Source organism: Sarcophilus harrisii, chromosome 3, assembly GCF_902635505.1.
Source record: "Sarcophilus harrisii chromosome 3, mSarHar1.11, whole genome shotgun sequence".
In the NCBI taxonomy this organism is placed as follows: domain Eukaryota; kingdom Metazoa; phylum Chordata; class Mammalia; order Dasyuromorphia; family Dasyuridae; genus Sarcophilus; species Sarcophilus harrisii.
In genome coordinates this window covers 89,248,800-89,273,661 of record NC_045428.1, presented here as the reverse complement: position 1 = coordinate 89,273,661, position 24,862 = coordinate 89,248,800, and the positions used below count along the sequence as shown (strand labels likewise).

General features: G+C 36.5%; 1 protein-coding gene across 1 annotated transcript in view; it reads right to left on the bottom strand.

Moving 5' to 3' along the window:
* Positions 1-3,158: 3,158 nt before the first annotated feature.
* OLFM4 (olfactomedin 4) overlaps positions 3,159-24,862 on the bottom strand; it is a 36,012-nt gene continuing 14,308 nt past the window's right edge. The window contains exons 3-5 of the mRNA XM_012546293.2: positions 21,413-21,625; positions 17,500-17,653; positions 3,159-4,225 (exon numbers count right to left, since the gene is read on the bottom strand). Coding sequence (XP_012401747.1) covers positions 3,426-4,225; positions 17,500-17,653; positions 21,413-21,625 — 1,167 coding nt within the window. The 3' untranslated portion in view covers positions 3,159-3,425. The remainder of the gene's footprint in view (positions 4,226-17,499; positions 17,654-21,412; positions 21,626-24,862) is intronic.

Sequence of the window (24,862 nt, the reverse complement as noted above, 5' to 3'; positions counted from 1 at the left end):
TAATCCAATGTATGTTCAACATGTGCAATTTTTCTAAACATATTTCCACACTTAACATGCTGCACAAGAAAAATCATTTCAAAAAGGAAAAAATTGAGAAAGAAAACAAAAAGCAAGCAAACAATAACAACAAAAACTGAAAATACTATCTTGTGACCCACATTTAGTCCCCATAGTCTTCTCTCTGGATGCAGATGTCTCTTTCAATCACAAATCTACTCGATATACTCTTGATCCAGTGACAATTAACCTCTTTGCTATTCTTCTCTCTCCCAACTCCATTCTTGTTTTTGCTATCTGTCCCTCACTCCTGGAATGTTCTCCTTGCTCCTCCTGGTTTCCCAAGATTCCTTCAAGACTCAGTTCAAATCCTACCTTTTGCAGGACTTTCATACTTCCATCTCACTTCCATATTAGCACTTTCCCTCTGATATTACTTTCCATGTATATGTTTGTACAATTTGATTTTGAATTTTTTGAGAGCAAGGACCATGTTTTCCCCTTTATTTGTATTCCTAGTAATTAACACAATGTTTGGCACATAGTAAGTACTTAATAATTTTTTTTAGTTGACTAAATAACTGAACTAACATTAAGAACAAGACATACTTGAAGGGGGGAGGGCGGAAGAACAAGAAATACAAAGAGAGCCAAGAAATAGTAAGGCTTACTTTCTGTAACTGGTCTGTTGAGTCCATAGTTCATCCTCTAAGAAATTTAATTTATTGTCAATCTTACTCTTTTAAAAAATCTGTTGCCATCCACCCTCCGAACTTCAGATGTTAATGCTTTCTATACTATAATGCTTAATAATTGTTTTTAGATACTGGGGATGGTGAGGAGCTACTTCTTAGGGGAAAGGATGGAAAAGACTCAACATTCTCCTCTGAAGAGTCAGATGGGTTTCCAGGAACCCAATACAAAGAGGGACAGTGGTTGATGAAATTAGAAATGATTGTCAGGGAGCTGTCTTGGGATTAGCTCTTGCAGCAAAGAAATACCATCACTTGGCAAAGGGTCACAGGAAAGTATGGGTGGCATTATCTTTCCCAATGCACTCATCCCTGATAATTCAAACAAGAATTTTCAAAACTGCACTTTTAATAATTTATTAACAGAAATCTGAGGACCTATTCTTACATACTCAATCATCAGAGATAAACAAATAGAGGCAATTCAAATATATATACATATATATGTATATATTAAAAAGGTATATTCCACCTCTTTCCCCCATAACTTTTCCAATAAAACAAGTATAAACCAAGAAAAATTGTGATTTTTTTATTCTTAATCATTCTACATTTCTAAAGGAGAAAGAGAAAAACACATTTTAAAGTATTTAATAAAACAATTAAAAGGGTTCACATTAAAATTCCCAAATACATTTCAATCACATTTTCACATAATCAAAAATCACAGAAACAAAGTAGATTAATATTACCATCAGCCCTATACCTTATGTCAGTAACACCATCATCCATGTGCCTATACACCTGGAACAAGTAAAACTTTATGAGGAGCTGAGTAATAAAAAATTTAATTTTATTTGTTTTATGGCCTGTGCCATAGAAAGCAAAACAGAATGGACTGGTGACTCTTTGGTTCTTATGTTCAAAGCTGCCATATATGCAAAGTTATGAGATAGGTGGTGTGTGTCAGCCCCCTTTTATCGATGGAGAAACAGGGCATATAAGAGTTAAGTAGCTTGCCTGTAGAAACTACAGGGACAGGGACTGGAAGTGTGATTATATTAGTTCAGGGAATTTCCAGATGAAGAAAATTTCTTTACCAATGCAAATCAGTACCTTCTCTGTGACTTAAAGTCTTAGAAACTATTCTAGAATCATCAGAGGACAAGTGTTTTGGCCTGGATCACACAGAAAGGTAAGAACATAGACCTAAGTCATGGTGGATCTGAGATCAAATCTTCATCTCTTACAGCAAGCTATCTGCAAATAGACAGAATGAATCTGCAACATTCTGTGTGACCTACAGAAGTGCCTTTCCTCAAGTTCAAAACAGTGTGTTGATAGAATAAAGGATATTATACCAGATTCCACAGGGAATGAGAAAATATTTGATATAGTCCCTCAAGGAGCTGACAATGTCTTAGTCCCAGAATTTATTTAGTTATCAAGATCATGATGGAGAAGCAGGGGATATAGCACAGGTCCCATAGCTCAACACATCAAAAGCAGAGCATCTGCCAAATACTTTCTTTGAGGCAATCAGATTAATAATTTAGCCAGGATCACATAACTACTAAATGTCTGGTTCAGATTTAAACTCAGATCCTCCTGGCTTCAGGGCCTGTGTTTTATCCATTGTCCCATACCATATACTCTCTTCTTCATACTGAAGTCCAAATCTTTCAATGCTAGAATTAAGTGATTTTCTAGGTTACGCTATAAATCAATGACAGAGAAAGGGGATATAATCTAAGTCTCTAGCATTGTGTGACTAATTTCTTCAAGGACTACAGTTAGAATCATATTACCTGTTACACTAAAGGTTGTGTCATTGCATACTTTCCTTAGAGAATGGAGGTAGACCCTTTGGGTCACAGTACAACTTTTCAGCTGTTATCATTATTGCTCTGTTATCAGACACATACACAGATAAATCTGGATCTCTGCAAAATCCCTAGCCTTATGACTGAAGCCCCCCATGAGGACACAAATAAGGTATGGACATTAAATAAAGGTATAAGGAACTCTTATAAGTTATGAGTTATATAAGTTCTTTCCTTCCATGTCAAAAAGGGTCACCAGGGATTGACTAGAATAAGCTACTGCAATGAATGACAGAAGTATTGATATCATGCACTGTTGTTGTGCATGAGGTAAGTGTTATAAGTGCTTCATCTTTCAGAAATTCAATCTCTTCAATTAGTTAAAGTCATTGCTAGGTTGGACCAGGATTTACAGAGTCATCTTTTCTTAGCTGTGCCAAGGAGATACAAGACACACTTGTATAAGCACAGCTCAAGTGGAGCACAACCCCCAGGATGAGGCTTTTGTGAATTCCCCAGTTGTTCATGTTCTCTGTCTCTTGAAAATACTGTTGATTTCTTGTTTTTGCCTGTGTGTGTATGTGTTGAAATCCTCTCAATAGAATATAAGCTCCTTGGGGACAAGAACTATTATTTTTGTCTCTTTTTTATTGTCAGCAGCCAGCACAGTGTTTGGCACACAGTAGGTACTTAACCCAATGCTCACTGATTTAGGAAGAATAAGATTCACTGGAAATATTACTATCCCAAACCCCTAAAATATTTTTGAAGATACAAAATGAAGATACAAATGATCCAAAGATTAAGCAAACTCAATTTGGAATATAATTAAATAGGACATGAAGAAATGGGAACATTTCACTTTTTTAGGAAAAGTTCCATTTAACTCTTCCCCTCCTATTTATCAAAGTCATTGTAACTGTTGAAATGAAAGATCATAAGTCACAAGGTAACCATCATTATAGACATAGAGCTTGTGGTCAAGGGGGTTGTAGTTGACACTCTGTATTTTCTCTAGCTTTTTGTCCATGATGATACTTAGTCTGCCCTCTTTCTTAGTATTTGTGTCATAGTAGTAAAAAATCTCCTCCTTTCTGGTGTTCATAGTTCGAATGGCATATAGAACCCCACATACAATGAAAGCATTGCTGACAGATGGCTTGTACTGTATGGTTTGCCAAGTGTTTAGCACCTCAAGTGAAGTGTCATTGATTCTGCTAATCACAATGTTACCAGCGCTGGCTTCAGTTGAATAGATAGCCCACAGTCCACTTTCATCCACAGACAAGTCTATATCTTGCCAATTGACACCAGCATAGGAAAAGCGATTGTTATAAACGGCATTGGGAAGAGTCCGTCTCAGAGTAATAACATTGGTGTTTAAGTCAAGCTTGGCAATGTCACCTGTGGAACGAAAGTTGAAGTACATGAAGTTGTTGTAAACGACCATACCACTGCCTTCTCCGTACAGGACTCGAAAGTTTTGGGCTTGTTGGTAGAGCAGCAAGTCATCCAGAGAGTTGTAAAGTCGATAATACTCAAAATATCGTCCATCTGTGTTCAGGGGGGCCACCCAGTAGAGGGTTTTCTCCGGATCTTGTGGGGTATAGTCTTTCCCCCAAGCTCCATAGATATAGGAAGCTCCTCTCCAGTTTAGCTGAACAATGAAAGGTTTGCTGATATTCACCACACCTCCATGACCACAGCTTCCTATATCCAAAAAGAAAATAAGAGGAAACTTTTTAGAACTAAAGAATCCTAATGTTATAACATTCAAACAACCAGAAGTCATGAAAGAGGTTTAATGATAGTAGTCTGGACTCTTAGAGGAGAGACAAAATCTCAATTCTATTTCAGTTTTTAAGGCTGACTTGCTTAATTTTCCTAAAAAATTACTCTTCCACTATGTTAGAAAAAAAAGATAGGGACCAAACTTATAATTTATTGGAATAGGAAACTCCTACCAAATGCAGACCAGCATCTTTTCTGCAACAAATAGTCTTAGAGCACTGGGAAGTGTGTCCAAAAATAGGTTTTCCTAGCTTTGTTTATCCACTATGCTGAGCTGCCTCTGCATCATTTGGTAAATAGAGATCATTCAGCTTGTACCCAATGTTCTTTATTTCGTTGGAAGTACTTCACAACTCTTCTTCTGGAATATTTGTTTACTTATTTACAAAAATGGGAACTAAAGCAGGAAAACGTATAACATGATCTGAGGGAAAGAATGCTATATCTGAAGTCAGGGAAAATCTGAATGCAAAACTCAGCATTGGCACTTAATAGCTCTGTGGCTGTGGTCACAGAAAAAGGAAAGGAAAGGAAAGGAAAAAGAGGGCAACAAGCATTTATTAATTAGTGTATTAATCACTATACTAAGCATTGTACAGATAGTTCTTCATTTGATTCTTGCTACAACCCTAAGAGTAGGTCTATTATTATCCCCATTTTACCATTGAGGAAACTGAAGGAAAGAAGTTAAATGTGATTAAATGGCACACCTCTAGGAAGTGTCTGAGGCTGGATTTGAACTTAGGTCTCCCTGACTCTTAGCCCAGCACTCACTGCTCCACTTAGCTGCCTCAACTAACTACTCAGTCTCAATTTTCTATCTATAAAAGGGGAATGATATTCACACTATGAGGGTGTAATGAAAAAAGCACTTTGGAAACCTGAAAGCCCTGTATAAATGAGATCCATCCCCCAAGGAAAATTAGGCAGTGACAATTTTGTCCTCAATATCTTCCAGACTCCCACCCTCTCCCAAATAAACTGTCAACCATTCCTTAATAAACTGTTAGCTAATGACAAGTTAAGACTCCTCTCTTCTTTCAGGAAGTATTTGCCTCCTAATAAGGAATCTTAAAATTGATGAAAATTAACCTTTTAATTCTGGCTTTTCTGGTCCCCTAAAACAGGCAATGGGAAAGAAATGTAATTACAATACCTAACATTAATATAGTTCTTTAAAGTCTGCAAAAGGTGATATCTATACTGTCTCATATCTGAGGTCCCCCTAACAGCCCTGTGAAGTGGGTAGTGTAGTTATTATTGATCCTATTTGACATGAAGAAACTGAGGTTCCTTGGAATAGAAACATAAAAGTGATGTGACTGACACTTAACAAGTACATGTCAGAGTCCAGATTTGAACTCAGATCTAGCACCTTAACTATTATGACAGATTTTCTCTCATATTTAAGAAAGAGGAGCTTGACTAATGTCCTTCAAATAACTCCACTGACATAATCACTTACACTACATATTTTGGAAGGCCATTATCATCATTAGAGTGCTGATCCTTTTGGATATAGTAGAAACAAACCGAAGCTTTGTCATTTGGATCTTAACACAACAAATCTACCACAAAAGACCCCAGAATCAATGATCTAGCCCATCCGTGGGAAAACACCCTATCTCTAACATGTGGATAAATGATCCAGGGTAGGCATCTGGCCCTCCTCATTGCTCTCATTCTGTAATGACTGCCAATCCAAATAGCTCATGAGCTATAAAGAGAACAGAATTCTGCCAGTATTTTTGCAATAACAATCCAAGTAGTTTACTACCCAGTTTCTGAAAAACATTTCAGAGTTTCTCTTAGAAAGAATGAAAGGGGGGGGATACCTAGCGAGGTGGCTTATCACAAACATAGCAAATCCAATTTCAAAAACATTTGAGGTCATTCGCCCTCTTCTCTCTCTTTCTCTCTCCAAGCTACACAGAGCAAAGCAAGCGGGGGAGGGCAAAGGGAGGGGGTGGCAGGGAGAAGAGCCAGTTACTCATTGTACATTGGCTTAAGTGCATGGGGGAGATCAGTGAAGCTTACCAAGCCCATAAGGAGAGTGGGAGCCAAGAGCACAGATCCAATGACTTGCCTAAGATTAGTACTGTAGAGAGGAAAAAAATCCCAGCTTTTGTCTCTGAATTTCTGTCACTTACTGCAACAGAGGACAGTCCCACATTCTTGGTTTCTCAAGGACTGCTCAAAGGTGAAACTATTACAAGAAATCTTTCTTTTATTTTTCAAATGTGGCTGCATTTTTGTTCCAGAATTAAGTACGTGTCCCTTAAATGTTCCCATAAATCTGCAACTGGGTGAGAAAACCTACCAACCATTACAGCAGGTAGAGAAATGAAACCATTCTGTACCCAACCTCAAATAATTTTGCATATCATTAAGCCGAACACAGTCATGGGTTTATTTTAATAATGCATGTCCCGTTTCATAAATAAAAAAGTGTGTTCAACCAAGAGACTGCTTTCTACCAAAGAAATAATAAATAAAATTATAAATTATTATTTCTTCCCCTAAAAGTGATCTCTCAGATGAATGCTTGTTTGCTTTTGTTTATGAAACAATGCATGAATTATTAAAATAAAGTTAGCAGTGTGTTCAGTTTAATGATAACAGAAACTGTGTTGAGATTCCATGTGCTATAAACTGACTTTCCTGTTTGAAATCTCTTCCAGAGCATTTATTTATTAAATTATACTAGACTGAGTAGTAGTGAGCAAGGCTATTTTTTATCTTTGATCAAAAGAATTCACAATTATTTACTTGCCACCCAACTTTCCTGATGGAATCTTGGGAAGGAAATATCCCAAACAAGTAGTGCCATGTTCTTTTCGAGAAGGATGATAAAGCAATCCTTATTCAGGCACTACCATGGAACTATAGGTTTTTAGGTAATTCAGCTTTCACAAGCCCAAATTCTAAACTGTGGCAGGTTTCGTGTGTGTCTTGTTGGAAAACAATTGGAATGATTCGTCATTCCAAAATGAAGACATTTCACAAGTAAGTCTCATGCATGTATAATGAATCTATATGTGATGTTCATTACCTTATTCAAAAAGCATTTATTAATTAGCTACTATTTGTCAAGTAGGCACTAGGGGAACAAAAACAAAAATAAGAGACCCCTCAAGGAGCCTACATTCTATATGGGGGTGGAAGGAGAACAGCATCTAAGTTTCCATGTAAACATGATACAAATTTAAGTTTCCAGACATATAAACACAGAATATATACCCAGAAACAGTAATACCAAGAGGATAGGGCACCAGCCCTTGAAGCAACTCAGTTTTATACTTACAACATTCCTATAAAATGGATAGGGTAGGAATTATTACCTCCATGTAATTTATGAAGAAATTAAAATTTACATAGCTAAGTCACTTCCTCAAGGTTACAGTCACAGAGGTAAGATTAAAATCTATTCTTCTGGAAGATGTCTTTTCTACTATTCTATGCTGTTTCACAATTGCCCTGGAATTATTATTGTCTTCCCTTTAAACCTACTCATTGGCTATTCCTTTATTTCATCCCTCCTTCAGTGGCAAAGAGCATGAAGAAGAATGGATCTTTGTGTTCTTGATTATACAGATAGTGGATAGAGAAAAAGAAGTAGTAGCTGTCCCACTAGGGACCCAATTAGCAAATTCCATTTGAGTAATGCATCTTCTTCCTTGCTTCCTTTTCTTTTTTCCTTCTTTTCTTCCTTCCTTCCTTGCTTCCTCCCTCCTTCTCTTTCTTTCTCCCTCCCTCCTTCCCTCCCTCTCTCCTTCACTTCCTTCTTTTCTTCTTTTCTTTTATTTCCATTCCCTTCCTCCCTCCTTCTCATAGGGAATCATATCTTTACTTATGGGTCCTCTGACCAAAGGAATATAAATTTTGATTGTTGAAACCTTGCAAAATATCTTGAGGTTTATGAGCTAGATTTCTTTAAGGACGTTTCTTTAAATCCAAATCACTCTGGCTTTCATTGATTGACCAACAATAAGGACCAACCCAAGCTTCATTTGGTCATTGTTTGGACCCTGATGATTTAAAGTGAATGTAAATATAAATTATTTCTGTTTTAGCTAGAAGCTCTGAGGATCTTCACTTCCCAGATTGATTTTTTTTTCTTGGAACTAGAAAAAAGAGGCCATTCTTTATCTCATTTTTAATCTAGCCTTAATCATGGAATTGCATTGAATTTGCATTGTCTCAGTCAAACTGAAACTTGTTAAAGACTTTAGCTTAAAAACGCCAAGGTTTCCCAACTGCATCTGGGACCATCTCCAGTCATCTTGATCTATATCTTGCCACTAGTCCCAAATGGCTCTAGAGAAAAGAGGGAGCTGGTAACTGCACAGCCCTCCCTCAGTTAAATTCAATTTATTCGCAAGTCATGACATCACCTTCCTGATGTCATGGTACAATTTGAAAACAAATGATTTGTCAACAACAACAATACCTATAGTCTATGTTGAACAGAGGAGTGGTCCCACACTATAGAAAGAGAAATTGTGATGGTTCACAGAAGAGAAGGCTATGCCAGATTCTCCCTGATTTCTGGCCACCTTGAAGAAATAACAGGAAACATCAACCAGAAAATCCACCTCTGCTTTCCCAACTCAACCTTACCTTCATTTCCATCCTCACCCTTTACTCAAGGCTGAAGAAGCAACATTGCTATGAATATTCTCACATTCCTCTGCCAACTCTTTCTTTAATTCCAAAGTCTTAAAAACACCATTCCTCTTTCCTTCTTATCTCTAACCCAGCTTTCTTCATTTCTTCCACTTTACACTGCCTGCTCAAAAATCATTCTTTTCCTGCCTCACCTACTAAGAACATGACCAGTTTTGCATTGTTCCAAATACTACAAAAGATTTGGGACCAACAACAGCAAGATTATTCTTTGGAGGGGTCTATACTGCCAAGATAGAACATCTAAGAACTAGCTAGTTGTTAGATTTGATTTGTTTGTGGCATGGTGAATAGGTGTGCTAGTCCTGGGGTCAGGAAAACCTGAAAATCAGACATTTCTTAGTTTTGTGTGACTCTGGGCAAGGATCTTAACCTTTGTGAATTTAGTATTTAGATCACCTACTTCTCAAGGTTGTTGTAAGGATCAAATGACACAATATTTGTAAAACATTTTGCAAATCTAAAAGTGCTACATAAATACTAGCTTTTAGTATTATTGTGTTATTATTGTTTCCTGCAGAAATAAAACCAGTCCAAAAGTTCATGACAACCATCAATCAATGAAAGCTATTATAAGTACTTTCAAATTCACCCCCTATGGGGCAATTAGATAGCATAGCAGATAAAGCAACAGCTCTGGAGTCAGGAGGACCTGAAGTCAAATCTGGCCTCGGACACTTAAGACTTACTAGCTATGTGATCCTGGGCAAGTCACTTAATCGCAATCACCTGGCAACAACAACTACAAATTCACTTCCTAACTTTGCTTTATAGATTGGAAAGAACTCTACCTATAGATTCTGAGGCCATGGGTTTGAAATCTGACTGCTATTTCTGATTTATTTGCCCTTAAGCAGATTTTACTAACCTCCATCTTGTCACCAATTAAATAAGTTCTATGGGATTCTCTCTAGGTCTAAATCTTAAAGATCCTTATAAATTCTGGGGAAACTTTGGAAGAAATTCTTGTCTTCTGTACAGATAAAGGAAAATGAGAAGTTTCTTCCCTCTCCATTAGAAATTGATAAGACTAGCCACCTGTACATTAGATTTTGAATTAGAAGATCTGTGTTTGTATATATTTCCTCTTTCTCATTTGTTTCTTATTACAATGTGATCTTGGTCAAGTCATTTAACATCAAGAGCCTCTATATCTTCATCTAGACAGGCTTTGATATCTCATAAGATACTTTCTGACTCTTAATAGTATGATTCTATTAATTTTTCATAGGACCAGTCACATAAGACCATAGTGCCATGGCTTTCTATCCAAGTGTAATCCAGGTAGTCAGATTTAATTGTTTGTTTTTATACATCTCTGAATTTACTGGACAGCTTTTCAGCACTCTGTAAAAGAACTTGAAAAGCCATAATTCAGAAATGATTTGTGAAAATTCAACTGTGGCTATTTTAAAAGTGCTGTGGGTAATGGCATTTTCTAAAATGCCATTTTCAGATATCTGCAGAGAAGCATGCTCTAATCTTAGATCTACTATTAATGCTATCAGCTATTAATGCCATACACTGTTAATACTAATACAATCCAAACCTCATAATAATCTCCCATGGGCAGGTCACTTAACCTTATCTGGCAAGCGGAGAATACTATTGACTTATGATATTAACAAAATTTAAATGTCCATAGCTATCAAATTCTAGATAAAGACTAAAGAAAATCAGGACAGCTGGATACACAGCTTCAGGCTGAATCCTTCTCTAGTTTCTTGGCTTCCAGGAAGTTCATTCTTTCCCTTTCATAGATTAGCTTTACCAGAGCATTAATGAATCAATATTCATTAAGCATCTACTATATGTCCAGCGCTGTGCTAAGCATAGAATCAAAAAGATTTAGAATTTAAAGAAACCTTAAAGATCATTTCATTCACGCACACACACACCCCTCACAAATAAGCAAACTGACTTCTTAAGAAAAGTGACATGATATGCCTTAAGGCACACAGGTATTCAAACCAAGTCTTCTGATGACAAATCTAGCGCTCTTTCCACTGGATCATATTGCCTCCCCATGACTGACTTCTATCATTAAAGCTTCCAATCTAGTCTCGCCTGGATGTAGTCACTTAGATTCGGCAATAGGAAGATATAGTCAGTTGGGTTTTTGGGCAGGCACAGAATTAATGGGGATAAGGCCAATTATCTTGGTTCAGAGGGTTCTGTGAAATGGAGCAGAAAAGAAGGATGCTGTTTGCAGCAAAAATAAATGATAGTATGCTTGGTATGATGCTGCAAATATATTGACTGAATCTGAGTTCTGGATGGGACAAGAGCTGGAAATTTGTAGCTGCAGGGAAGGAAAAATGGAGCCCAGAATTCTTTTATAGCTGACACTTGCGAATAGGTTTCCTTACTCTGTGCAGCTATGCAATGAAAAGTCAGACAGGCCAGATTTTAGAGTCCTATAATCGGGAGTAACTTTAATTAAAGTCTCCACAGGCTCACAACTTTGTGGTGCCTGGGGATTTTCCAAGCTCTCTCAATTCTGCATTATCAAGCAAACCAAACAGAAAAGGAGTGAGAGAAAGAAATTGATTTTAAAAACATGACAAAAAGTCAGTTTAATATAAACATCATAAATATAATATGAACAAAACCTGGAGAGTAGCCAAGTGGCTTGGCAGGAATTCAGGTACGTCCAAGGTTGTTGGGAAAGTGAAAGAAAATCTGGGATCAATTTGCTCAAACAACCCAGCTCAGCTTGGGGTGTTATTCAAAGTCTATGTGTGGGGACCCAAGAGAGAACCCTGAAAAAACATAATAGAGAAATTGACTATGCTTTATTTCCCGCCTGACCGTTAAGGAATAATGGCCTCCTTCTTTCTTGGGTCACTGACTCTTGATAACCCAAGTAAATGAAAGGTTGATATGATGTACTGAAGGGACTCAGGAGACCTGGATTCTGATCCCAGTCTCAAGTGTAATTAGCTGTATCACTTTGAGCAAGTCACTCAACCTCTAAAAATCTCTGTTTTCATATCTACATATAGGGTTAGACTAAATTGCCTCTGGGGTTCATTCCAACTCCAAAAATGTTATGTCTAAGATTTTCTTAGTAATTTTCAAATGCTAGAATAATCTGTTTCACTGGGGAACCTTTCTGAAGTTAAGAGGAAAGAAAAAAAACACCACCTTTCTATTTCCAGAAGCAAAGATCAATTCCTCTATTCGCAGACTTGAATTTATCCCCATGGAAACCATAAGGAGATGTCATGCATAGGTCTATGCAATAACTACTGATAGACAAACACATGTTTTTGGAGTCAGAGAATGTAGGCCTGAATTCAAGCTCTGCTCTTTCTAATCAATTAATTAATTAACAAGCAACTATTATACATATCATAAATTTCTAGGTGTCAAATGTGGGCAAGACACAATCTTTTAACATCTCAATTTCCTCTTCTCTACAATAATGGAGTGAGACTAGATGATATCAAAGTCCTTTCCAGTGCTAAAAGGTATCATCCTCTAAGATTAATTAAAAAACAAGGGCACTTCACCTCACTAACAAGGAAAAAATCATCCTCAGTCCCATAAGTGAAGGAAAAGACATTTTCCCAATTCTCCCAATTCTGCATCACATATTGGCCTCTAATCAACTATAAGAAGGGTTGGAAGGGATACTGAGTGATTCTTCTACTTGGCACAAAACTGAAAGGATTGTAACCATGACACACTTTCACACTTTTTAGGTGAGATCTTCTATAGAAGACTGACACCTGGCCATGTAGCACAAAGTAAAGGCTTAAAAGAAAACTGACTGTAGGCAATAAAAATCAATAAAAATGGAAAGCACTGAGAAAGTCAATGCAATGATCCTCACTGTTGTCAGATGCAGCCTTCCTCTATCATTGATACAGCTAGAAAGGATTGGTGACAGTGCTGTTAGCTCACACCATTTATTTAGCTTGTCTAGAGAATACATTGAGTGCATTGGAAGCTAGCACCGTCTGGTTTACGGAAGGCTTTTTCATTTCATTCTCTAGCTCAACAATTTTAGGCCTATTTCTTTAAAGAGAAACCAGATTTCATTCCTTCTCTGCATAAAAAATGTCCAGTACTTCCCTACTGCCTTTCAAAATTCAAACCTCTTTGACTGATGAATAACTGTCCACAAACCAGTGCCAGCTTTATCTCTTTCTCTTCCACTGAGTCAGAAGAAGCATGGTATGTGGAAAGAGTTATGTTTTTGGGATTCAACAAAACTAGATCCCTAAGACTCCACTTATGGAGAAAATACAAATCTGTGAAAGGCATTTTGCTCACCCAAAAATTTCTTATATCAATCAAATATTAATCCAATTCCTATCCCTATCCCTCCATTGGAAGGTTCAATGAGATGATGTGTGCAAAGCATGATGTCAAGCATTGAGTACAATATCGATATCAGTTTTTGCTACTTCTTGCTTCTAGACAGCAGAAAATTCTGTTTCTCAGACTTTTCTACATCAGTAAGCTTCCATATCTTTGCTAGTTGAATTTCCTGATCATCCTGGTAGCCAATAACCTCTTCTGGGAACTAGCTCAGTACTTTGTTTACCTCTTTCTCTGGTGCATTTACAGCATACTCTCTTGTATAAGCATTCACAGTTTCCTTATCATTTCTATCGATCAAGTTGGGTCTCTTCATATCTAAAACTACATTTGTTTCATTACTGTGCTCTGCATATAAGAGATGCCTAATAAATACATTGTTGATAAGATTGACTTTTAAACATCTACTCTTTGCACACTATTCTCTGTCCAAGGTACTCTGAGGTTTACAAAAAGCAAAATACTATTTTTTTGCCCTCCAAGAATGCATTCCTTATTTTTAAAAAGGCAAAATTCCTAGCTATAATCCAAAATAGCAACAATTCAAATCACCAAATAATAAGTCTAGTATGAGTGGTACAAATAAACAAAAATGCTAAGAATTCAGAAGGGTCAGAGATCATTACAGACTGAGGTAATCATGAGGGTGATTAGATTTATGCTGAGCTTTGAGTAGGATTTCAATGAGCAAAAACACAAGGGGAGGGTATTCCAAGTGAGCAATTTGGTTCAGTTCATGCTAGCTGAATTTTAAAAAGCCATTTTTAAAAATCTAATAAAAAATGAAATCCAGATGGACAAAAAAATAGTTTTTTTCCTAAGGCCTTGGTGGTGGATTTGAGGGACTGCTCTAGCCCAGGAAGCTGAGCTCTGCTGATATCATGTCCATCAGGACATAATTAGCCCAGTAAGGAGACTATTGCAATAGTTTCAGGCATGAATCACAGAATCCCAGTCCAAGTTAAAAGGGAAATTAGAAGCCATCTGGTCCAAACTGGACCTAAACAGTCATTGCCTCAACAATATTCTGACAAGTGATCATCCAGCCTCTGCTTGAAGATCTCTAGTGATGGAGTTCTTACTGTCCATGGAGGCTGTCCATTAGATTTTATAGTTCTCTTTGTTAAGAGTTTTTTTCTTGTAATATTAAAGCCAAGATATGTCTCTTCACGATTTCTGCCTATTACTCCTATTCCTGCCTTCTGGGGACAAGCAGACTTAATTTAATCTCTTTTCCAGGTGACAGTCCTTGAAAGGTTTGAAGGCTTTAATCATGCCCTTCTATCCACCTTCCAAATGTTCTGTTCTCTAGGTTATATATGTCCAATTCCTTCCATTGATCTTCACAGGGCATTGTCTTCAGTGTCCTCACCATTCTGCTTATCCTTCTTTGGACATGTTCCTAATGTCAATGGCATTCCTTAGACAGTGATTCCTGGAACTAAAATTTGCTCTCCATATAACAGGTACTTAATAGATGCATTATTGATAAAATTGACTCTTAAATACATACTCTTTGTATACTCTATATTCAAGGAGCTCTATGGTTTACAAAGACCAAAATACTAGTTTTGCCTTCCAAGACTATGTTCTCTGTTTTTTTAAAAAAGGCAAGATTCATAGATATAATCTAAAATAGCAACAATTCAAGTCATCAAATAGTGTCTTATGAGAGGTATAAACAAACAAAAACACTAGAAAATTAGAAGGGTCAGAGATCATTTCAGACTGAGGCAATCATGAGGATGACCGGATTTATACCGAGTTTTGAAGGATGAGTAGGATTTCAATGAGCAGAAATGCTAAAATGTATTCTCAATAGGGTCAGTTTTCCTTGGTTTCCTTTATAAGCATTGTCAATTATTTATCATTTCATTTTACTCAGAATGTTTCCATATATAATTCTTTTACTATTTGAAGGAATTCTATTAAATGCACTCTTCTAGTCTGGTATGTGGCAGTTATATAGTAAAATTATAGAGGGAATAGGAAAAAAAAAAAAAGCTAAAATTGAACACCAGATTTTGATGGCACTGAGAGAAATAGAGTAGAAGGATATCAATGATAAGGTCTAGCAAATCTTTGAATCTAAAGAGTCAGTCAGGCTCAGAGACCAAACAATTCATGAAAGTTAGAACCATGAACTAGAACTTAGAGGTCATCAGAGCTTATAATATAATAAAGGAAGAAGTCCTGGACCAAGACCAAAAGTGCCTTGGCTCAGCTCTGGAAAGAAGCTGATTCCCTAAGAAGTTATTTTAATCATAAAGGCCAAAGACTAGGATACCATCCTTAATACAGAATACTTATAATTGGACAACATTTTATGCCTAATTTTTTCACTTCCACTCTGAATCCTTTTCTAATAGTCCTTAACTCTTAGTTATTCTCTCTACATATTCTCTCTATATATACTTTAATACCCCAACATTGATGTCAATATGGATTCATTTTATCAAATTCTAAAGCCAAACGTAAGCTGAGATATATGCTTCCTAATTGATCTCTCTGCTTCCAAACTTTCTCCTTTCCAATCCAGCCTCCTCGCAGCTGCCAAAACAAAAAAAATTCCCCTAAAGCACAAATTTGAACATGTCATTAACCTGCTTAAAATCCTTCAGTGCTTCCATATTGTCCTATTTTGCTTGTTCCCAGAAGGCAATGGGTAGAAGATGCAAAATAGCAAATAGATATTTAATGTGAGGGGAGATATCTATTTAAATTAGAGATATCAAAAACTGGAATCTTGGGAAACAGATTCTTCCTGCCTTGAAGCTTTCAAGGAACAGATAGATGACCACTTATAGGGAATTTGGGGAGGGGAGGGATACTTTTCAGGGTGATGTGAAATGGGTATCCCTTTCAATTCCCAAATTCTATGGTTCTCATAAAATACAAACTTCTCAGTTCTCCAAAATTTGATTCGACTCTACTTTTCCATCTCAATTCCACATTATTCCACATTTATACACTTGATGTACAGCCAGGCTAGATTGTCATGTGTTTCTCAAATTCAGTATCCCATCTCCTACATCCAAGAATTCATCCAAGCCATCTGCAGTGTCCTGAAAGTACTCCCTCCTGTTTCTAAGATTCCTTATCTTCCTCCAAGATTCAGTCTGTTGAAATTCAAAAGAAGACTGCAAAAGATTTGGGTTGCAAACAAGTGTAAAGAATTGTCTCAAAAGACTTTGCAGGCTTGAACCCATCTCCAAGTCAAGGGGCAAACTTTATTGTAATTGTAATACCAATTGAGGCAGGCTAAGTTCCGAAAGAATTTAGCAAGGAACCAGGAGCAAGAAGATAAAATTACAGGAAAAGATAGAGAGATCTGATTCTTCATGTCACTGATATGCTAATTTCATGACTTAGAGGTAGAACTAAGGAGTAGTTTGGTATGCACCTCACAATTTGTCTCAGAAATCCTGTTATCACTGACCAACAGATTGCTATCTGGCAGTCAGCAATATTCATGGGATTATACTATACTATTCCTAAAGCCAGAAGACTTTAGGATCATTGACAAACAGATTGTTAAAACAAAAGCACTTCTAAATTTTGGGAGCATCAGGATTACTGCAATATTTCTCCTAGAAGCTGTACCCCATCAATTCCAGTTGCCACATCCTTAGAACTTTCCTCGTTGTTAGTATTAAATCCCCCAAATCTCCTATTTATTTGTCTGTAGTTGTGTTGCATCTCCCCTCCCCAAATGTAAACTCCCTGAGGACAGAAACTATTGTGTTGTTCTCTTTCTAGCCCCAGCAAACAGCACAGTGCCTTTCACACTGCAAAAGGAGCTTAATAAATGTGTGTTGTATGGAACTGAAGAAAATAAAACCAATCCAATGTGTTGGCACCTTTCACAGAAGAGTCCCCTGGTGTGTATTATGTAGAACTATGTGGAAAGGAGATTTAAAATAATGAGAACAAACCCCTGTAGGGAACACTGGAGGAAGGTGAAATCCTATCCCTTTTTGACTTCAGCAATCCACTTATTCTGCTTTCCTACATCAAGAATGCAATCCACCAAGGTGTTTGAGTACTTTGGCAGAGATATAATTACATATTTTTTTGTCTTCCTAGTTCTTGTGTCAAAAAAAAAAAAACCCTCCACATTCTCCCCCATTTCCTCACCTCTTTGACCCTGACCAAGTGGTAAATCAAAGAATGCTTACCAGGTGGGATAAAGGGATCTGTATTGTTTTGACCTCTAAACTCTTCACACTCCTTCAGTCTATTCTTCAGGGTCACAATTTCCCGACGGATTGCAAGGATATTGTTTTTGTCTAGTGACTCCAACTCCTGCACCAGGAGAGTCATATTCCTGATCTGAGGAAATAAAAATTCAGAGTGACTTTATATTATTGTGCAATTTCTTTCATAAACATTTGGGGGATGAATTTGTCATTTAGTGAAACATTGCCAGAGAATACACCAGAGGGCTTGTGAATGGTTTCATTTGGAAGAATACATTTTATGGGTTAGCGTGAATGCCTGTCAGATTTCAGGCAAATGTGTGTGACAAGAAGAAAATGGCAAAAATTTTAACAGCTTTAATAATAGACTGTAGCCTCTTTCAGACCATCTACACATGTCCATTAAAGTTCATTTCTAATAACATGCCCCTATAAACACGTGCTTATTCATTCTATCTTATAATTATGTTTCTAATGAATGTTAAAGCTCTCTGTACACTTCAAGTTCAAAAGTCTATATTAAGAATTGTGAATTTTTCTATTGGTGATTTTTTTATTAATGTGTTGGTTAATATTCATTATTAGACTATAATACTATAAGATAGTCTTTATTCAAAGACCAGAAATGACCTCACCAAAATGTATTCTCCAGATATTATTTTAAGGATGGTAGCAAATGGTGGAGTACAAAGTTATAAAAGGATCTAAAGGACAAAACCACATTTTAAAAAAATATACCAGATTCTATTATTCTGCATTTCAGTTCTTTAGCAAACACAACACAATAAATAAAAGCGTTCCTAGGTAGGGTGAGAGAATTGAGTCCAGACAAGAGAAGGCCTCAGCTATTTGATTTGGCATGATATGCAAGATTTAATTATATGTGGGTCACACCCATTTTGAAGAAGGAGGAAGACCAATTTTATTCTGAAACCCTGTTGTAATTATTATAACAACAATGATATTAATGAAAATAAATTGTTAATATCTAGTGTTTTGTAATTTCTTAAGTGTCTTTACAAAAATTCTTTCATTCAGTCCCATATTTTGCAGATGACAAAAACTGGGATTCAGAGAGGTTAGAGGTCATTTTCAAGTCCAATCATCTTCCCATTGCCCCACCAGGTGATGTTTGATTCATGTGATCAATCTCACATCAATTCAAATAAGCAAAAACCTTTCTGATCAGGATCCATGTAGTTACAATCATGTTTCTATTCAATGATAGTTTTTATTATTATTATTATTTGAGAACTTGGAGAATCTTGTGGACTAAACAATGAGCTATGAATAAGAAACAGTATTAGCCAGGAAGCACTTGGGAGCTAAACTGGGTCATATCTCAGGATTATTGTTTGTCCTTCATTCTCATTCATTCTTCATTCTCAGAGAGGACCATGAGATCAGGAAGGTGATGTCATGATTTGCAAGTGAATTGGATTTAAGTAAGGGAGGGCTTTGCAAAGTCATCAGCCTCACTTTTCCCTCCAGAGTCACCTGGGTCCAGTGGCAAGACATAGAACAGATTGTCTGGAAATGGTACCAATATGCAATGGAAGACCTTTTAAAATTAAGGTCTTTAACAGGTTTCAGTTTGACATGAGGCAACATCCAGTCTTTGATTAAGGCTGAGTTAGCATTAAAACAGCTCAGGGTAACAACCTTGACAAAAGCATGAGATTCATTCAAGCAGATTTGAGTAAGAACAGGAAAGAGAATTTGGCAAGAGAGCAAGAATAAAATGTAAATGAAGTAAGGAAATGGACATGTTGTTCAAAAACATGATAAAAGAACCATACTATATCAGGTGGGAGTTCATTGATCAGTTTATTCATTTATTGGACAGATTTTAGTAAAGATTCTACTAAGCACTATGGGGGAGACAAAGATCAATTAAGACATGAATTAAGGCATCATGACTTTCTCCCGAAATTTATTCTGAAGTCCTATGGAAACACAGAAGCACGAGAAATTCATTTCCAGATGGAATATCTACAAGCAATCATAGAGTAGATGGTATGTGATCTGGGATTTGAAAAACAGGTAGGATTTCTACCTTCAGATAGGGGAGTGGGAAAAAGCCAAGACAGTACTTTCTAGGCCAAATGGTATAGACAAGTTGAGTGAAAAGCTATTTATCCATGCAATAATCTTTCTAATACACTATGCAAGTGTATGCATGAAAGAATGTGGTCTCCCACAGCATAAAAAGATTATACTATGAAACCACTGTCCACAAAATATGCACTTTAAATTATTTTTCCAGTAGAAGTGATGGACAGGTCTGCCTGATAATCACATACATATGCAAGATGTTTAATTCCCAACTTCTCTTGATGTTATGGCCCCTAACCATGGAATAGCTCAAAAATACATGGAATACTGAAATAAATAATCTATTTAGAACCAGATGACTTGGCTTTAAATCCCAGCCCTACTACTTATTCCCTGTATGACTAAGAACAAATTGCTTCACTTCTTTAAATCTATCTCTTCATTTATAAAATGAAAGAGTTGAAACAGATGACCTTTAGGATTTTTTTTAGTTTTGAATCATATGGTGCAGAAAAAATAGTGAAATTGTGGGCTGCACAGAATGAAAAAATTGGTGGGGATGGGGTTCTTATTGCAAATCACTGAATAAAGGCAAAAAGATAGACTAAAGTGGGAGAAGACAAAACTCTTCCCTGCTTGGCTAGCTTTTGTTCTAGCCCATAGTTTTGTTTATATGCTAAGCAAAGAAAATTTGGAGAGGAAGATGATCCTTGATGCTTTAGTCTCTGCACAGTCATGTGGTGTTTGGGGGTGATTCAGTTTCACAATTCTGAATTTAACAGGAGTTATCTATAATTTTCCAATCCCAAGTCAGTTGAGTTGTCATAAACTTCAGAAAAAAAGAGCTAGATTTGCTCTTAGCCTAGGGAATTTGGCTTGATTTGATTTGATACCTTAGTCAGGTATAGTGGCTCATTATCTTGGACATGACTCCAGCCTACCTTCTAGTCATTGCACTTCAATAGATGGGAGCAGACAGTCTTAAAGAGCTAAAGCTTAGCATGCCAGAGAATATCTAGTTGACTGCAAGACTAGCAAAGATGTCCAACAGATACAATGAGATGAAGAAGAGAAATAACAATGATGAGAAAAGATGTGATCCCCAAAAAATGACATTCATTCAACAGAGAACAGACCCTACTTATTGCAGCTTGTGTACTTTTTATGAATATGCCTTGACCATTCAGATTCTCTTTATGTTCATGTCCTTCTTCACATGGGTGTCCTTCACAAATGTACCTGTGAGTTCCTGGTAGCAGACCCTTCATAAATATTCTATACATATTTGCCCATTTTTACTGGTGGTGGGATAATCTGCATTTGGGTCTATGTAACATATACATTCATTGAAGATTCTGTTCTTATGACTTTATTGGCTATCCTATTTGAACAAATGTCTTTTTCATGAAGTGAAAACTTTACTTTTACTCACAAGCAAAAGTAAAATAAATTATGGGGAGTGTCTCAATTTTGGTATAGTTTTCAGGGAAGCCCATGACATAGGGCTACATAGGGATTGAGCCTGCCAAACTTGATCTCATTAGCACTATATTTAAATAGCACAGTTACCTGGTCCCCATTGAGTGAAAAAAAGAATCCTGATTCATATAGCACTGGCTACCAAATGACTAAATAGTACAATCCTATCTCTTTACCTAATCATGTTTTTCAAAGAGAACTTGATACATAATCCTAGGAAAGGTATTTCATCAGTTTCTTTTGCAAGATAGCAATGGAAATAAATAGCAATTATGCAAATATGTAGCTGTGGCACAAGAAAAATCACATTTCACTTTTTTCTAGCAAATAATTCAAAAGAAAATAGTGAACTACTTACCTCTAACTCCAGTTGGTCAATAATGACATTGCTTCCAGCAAAACTGGCTTTCAATTCTGTGACCAGTTTTTGCATCTCATTCACTTCTAATTTAAGCAACTCAAAGTCCAGTTTATTGTAAGCAATGCTGGACTCTTCCATGACCTGAATTCTCATGCTTAGGTTTAGGAGTCTCTGTTCAAATAACTGCATCGTTTTAGTATACTCCTTTACCTGAAAGGTGGAAAAGAATCCAGATCAATAACAATATGATTCCCAAAACCCTAACCTTCCTGAATGTGTCCCATCAATCGACAACCAAATCTAAAGGATTTTTCTCTAAAGAAGCTAAATAAAAGCATGTATTTGTGGATTTCAACTAGTCCTCCAACTGGACTGGTTGAAAACAGTGTGACCTTTAATTTCATGTTTGGTAAATATATCATCATCTCCAGTAATGCATGAAGACATATCATTCTTAAACAACAAATAAAAGCACTAGAAAAGCCAAGCAGTCTTGGTTCTGATAACAAAGAAAATGAGGTGACTTGATTTTTATTTTTGATTGCTCTACAAAGGTCAGTCTTGAGCACCTAGACTTTTCAGCAATGCACTTCATCTGGCACTTGACCTTGATTGTCTCCAACAATCCATACAACAATACAAAAAAAAAATGGGGAAAAAAGATTTTTTTTATAAAGATCCAAACACGTGGATCTTGGATATCCTTTGCCAAAGAGCTAGCCATAGGTTTCTCTGTACTTAATTAAACTGGTACTCAAACAGTAGATTAAGTCTATTAGAAGGATTTCTATATTAATATGACCAGAGCTTACCATCTTCTAATGTAGATTTGACATAAACTTCTGACATAGATTTTCATTTTTGGTTGCTTTACAAAGGCTAATCTTGAGCATCTAGACTTTTCAGTGGTGTTGTAAAGTGGCTATCAAGGTCTTGGATACCCTTGGCCAAAGAACTAGCCATGGATTTCTCTGTACTTAGTTAAGCTGGTATTCAGACGATAGACTTCATCTATTAGAAGCATTTATAGCTTAGTAAGATCTTCCAGAGCTTGCATTCTTTTGGCATAGACTTGGAAAATCCAAGGTCACTTTTACACCATGATAAGCCATTGCATAGGACTTGTGAGGAGTTTTGAAAAGGCATGGACAAGAGCTGTGTGGTATGATAAGCCATGAAGTAATTGCAATTGTACAAGTAGAGAGAGTCACACCATCCTACCCCAGCCCACCTCAATAAGAGAGTAGATATCTTTATGTTACTGAGGTCTAATGGAAACACCAACTTAACATGCACTCTATAAGTATGTGTACAACAGCAAAACTGCACATTTCATTAAATGCACCTACATTTATTCCAAGAACTGATTATTGCAATCAGACCTTCAAATTACACATTTGTTGCATATATTTGAATGTCTGATCATTAAGTTAAAATATTTCCCAAAATTCCCTCAGTGTATTTAGTATGTAATTGGAATCTCCAAATGGATATTTCAATAAACACAGTTGGTGGTTCTTTCTGTGCATGATCTCTTAAGAAAATGTCAGGGCTTTTTAAAGAACTTGCTTATTAAAAGTTGCTGGCTTTATTTTGCTCCTCTTGCTTTAGTCATACACTGTGAGCAGGCTGCATTAATGTCACAAAGCAAGACCACAATGTCTAGATTAATTCAATGCCAGATGCTCCCCCACCACCAAATCAAATACGCAAGTATAGATGACAAGAGAGTATTTTAGTGTAAAATATCTACAAGTTTTAATGGATGAAAAATTAATATGAACAATATAGATTTTATTAATTTGTTGTCGTTCAATTATTTCAGTTATGTCTATCTCCTTGTGACCCCATTTGGAGTTTTGTTTTGTTTTGTTTTGTTTTGTTTGTTTTTGGTTTGTTTGTTTGTTTGTTTGTTTGTTTTTGGCAAAGATACTGCAATGCTTTGCCATTCTGTTTTCCAGCTCATTTTGCAAATATGGAACTGAGGCAAACAGGGTTAAATGACTAACCCAGGGTCACGCAGTTAGTAAATTTGATTTGAACTCAGAAAGATGACTCTTCCTGACTCCAGGCCCAGAGCTCTATCTACTGCATCATCTCCCTGCTTCATTTTTCCCATTTGATGACTTGATGATTTATATCTCATAATAACATGAGAATATGGTAAGAAATCTAAACCAAAAAAGCAGTGAGTATAACCCTTTAGGAGCAATGGAGTAGGTCTGTGATTTTATTCCCAGTGGGGAAACTCTCTCTGCCAATATAGATTAGCATTTTCCCTTCAGTTTATGTTTCCAATAACTGTCTATGGTTCTGAGGTAGAATGCCCAGGATCACATAGCCGTGATCACACAGTCACAGGCAGGATATTTAAATCCAGGTTTCTTTGGCACTGAAGCTAATTAGTTCTTTATCCACCCTCACCTTGCTTTTTATATGCTACCTCTGAATCTGTGTCACTGGACCCTTCGTGGGTAGAACTTTGATATCTGCCCAATAATTTCTTGGTTACTGAAACCTTAGAGGAAAGGACAAGGGGAAGGGACCTTCATAGCAAAGTAAACAAGTTAGGAGAAATAGTTCCACCATACTTGGACTTGGTCAAATAACATCTGAAACAGTGTTTGATTTTTGTCATTACATTTTAGGAAAGGGACTGACAAACTAGAGACCATCAAGATAAAGGGAGTGGGAGTAGGATAGTAAGATGACTGGAGACTAGGACATACAAGATCTGGTTGAAAGAAGGAATTATACTTATCTTTGAGAAGAGAAGATTTGTAGTAGGAGAGAGGTAGACAGTAATAATATTATCCAAAAACTTGAAAGGTTTCCATACCAAAAATAAAGAATTAGACATCCTACTTGGGCTCAAAGGGAAGAACCAAAGAGGAATTGGTAGAAATTACAGATACTAAATAATATTAAGCCCAATATGAGAAAACTTCTCTAACAATTAAAACTGACTAAAAATAGAATGGGATATTTTTAGAGGTGGTGAGTTTAGCAACACCGGAATTATGTAAGCAAAGGCTGAACATTCATTTGTCAGAGATCCTATACAGTAAGTGTTCTTAGTGTGGCATCTGTGAATTTTGTAAATAGATAACTTGTGTTCAGTATAATTTCCTTTGTAATCTTATATATTTTATTGAATGTATTTAGAAATAGTATTCTGCAAAGAGATCTATGAGCCTAATCAGATTTCCTATGTATTTTGTTTTATGCATTTAGAAATGGTATTCTATAAAGAAAACCTTGGGCTTCAACAGACTTCCAAAAGGGTCTATGATATGAAAAATATTATTTTTCATGTAGGAGTTGGGCTAAATAATCACCATGGTCTCTTCTAAATCTAAGATTCTTCCATTTTTTGCCCAAAGGCAGTCTTATGTTTCTGTCATTTCTACCCTCCCACTTAAATCAGCCATGTAAATTTGACTAGAC